We start from the raw sequence: 1400 nt of genomic DNA on the forward strand, positions 1-1400 counted from the left end.
AACGAATTTTTCTATATTTGCTCAAATTCATTATAAAATAGAAGAAAGATCCTGTTATGGTAACAGTGCTACCGCCCACTTCACTGTAAGCCAAGTCCTCAAAGAATATCATTTTATAATTTATTATAGATTAATTCTCAGAACAACAAAGTATCTCTTTCTAAATATTTTTTTTAAAAAGTTCTTTTGAAGTTGAAGGACAATAAGTACTTCCTGCTTTTCCCAAAGGTCAAAAGGTACGCCTACCAAGGAGACAGGAAGAAGGAAGTCAAAAGAGGTTAAATACCGGCACTGACCTACCATAGGCAGCCCGGTGGTCCGGCTTTCCAGGCAACATGAAGGCTCTCTTCGTTCTGGGGCTTCTCGTCCTTTCTGTGACTGTCCAAGGCAAGGTCTATGAAAGGTGTGAGTTGGCCAGAATTTTAAAAAATCTTGGAATGGATGGCTACCATGGGGTCAGCCTGGCAAACTGTAAGTCTCTGCCCTCCTCCTCCTTTCAGATCATTAGCCATATATGGAAGTGGTACTATGAATAAACGGTCCAGAGCATTTTCGTGCCTGGACACTTTCCTTCCTTTGTGGTATGGATACTTACATTGGTGAAGCCATCAGTTTGGCCCTTTAGTATCAGAGATGCTGTGGAGGAAGGAATAAGGGGATGAACAGGAAGCACTACACATTCTACCTCATGTAAAACTTATCCTCTCCCGGTCCCGCTAGGTTGGCCTATTGCTTCAGATGCAGAGGCCCAAGCAGGCTGATAAAAGATACGTTGAGGTCCTATTTACAACTTGGACTGAGAAACTAGCCTGGCTGCACAGTATTTTTCTTTCTTTCTTTCTTTTTTTTCTTGGTACCAGACCAAACTCAGGACCTTGCGCTTGCCAGGCAGGCGCTTACGCTGCTGAGCAAGCTCCCTGGCCCTACTATTTTTCCTTTTTTTAAGTTGTCCTGCTGTGACATGGGACTTTCCAGAGCAAAATTTTTAAAAATTACATGGAACTCAAAAATGGAGAGTAGGAACCATTTCCCTCCTCAGCCACTGCTATATAAGGATCTTTGAATTTCAGCATGAAATGATTTACTCTTCTTATTTACTCAAAGTTGAGTATTTTTTATTTTCTTCCATGCAATTCATGATGTGCCCTGGGGACATTTTACTTTATAGCTTACTTCGTTTTTGCCAATGTACACACCATACTTTTCAGATAGAATTCAAATGTTTCCCTCCCAATAGCTATTTTGAAAGGGTGAATGAATAGATGAATGGATGTATGAGGAAAATTACAGAACAGACTTTCCTGTTCTTTAATTCTTGATGGCAACTGCTAGTTCAGGACCAGCCTGGAATGCATAGGAAGACCTTATATCAAAACAAAACAGAAAACATTGGGGGTGTG

General features: G+C 40.8%; 1 protein-coding gene across 1 annotated transcript in view; it reads left to right on the forward strand.

Annotated features, from left to right (window-relative positions):
• The first annotated feature begins 335 nt into the window (after positions 1–335).
• Positions 336–1400, forward strand: part of Lyz (lysozyme) — an 8315-nt gene continuing 7250 nt past the window's right edge. The window contains exon 1 of the mRNA XM_004632155.1: positions 336–471. Within this exon, the coding sequence (XP_004632212.1) occupies positions 336–471 (136 nt within the window). The remainder of the gene's footprint in view (positions 472–1400) is intronic.

Source organism: Octodon degus, unplaced genomic scaffold (assembly GCF_000260255.1).
Source record: "Octodon degus isolate 3935 unplaced genomic scaffold, OctDeg1.0 scaffold00047, whole genome shotgun sequence".
NCBI lineage: Eukaryota > Metazoa > Chordata > Mammalia > Rodentia > Octodontidae > Octodon > Octodon degus.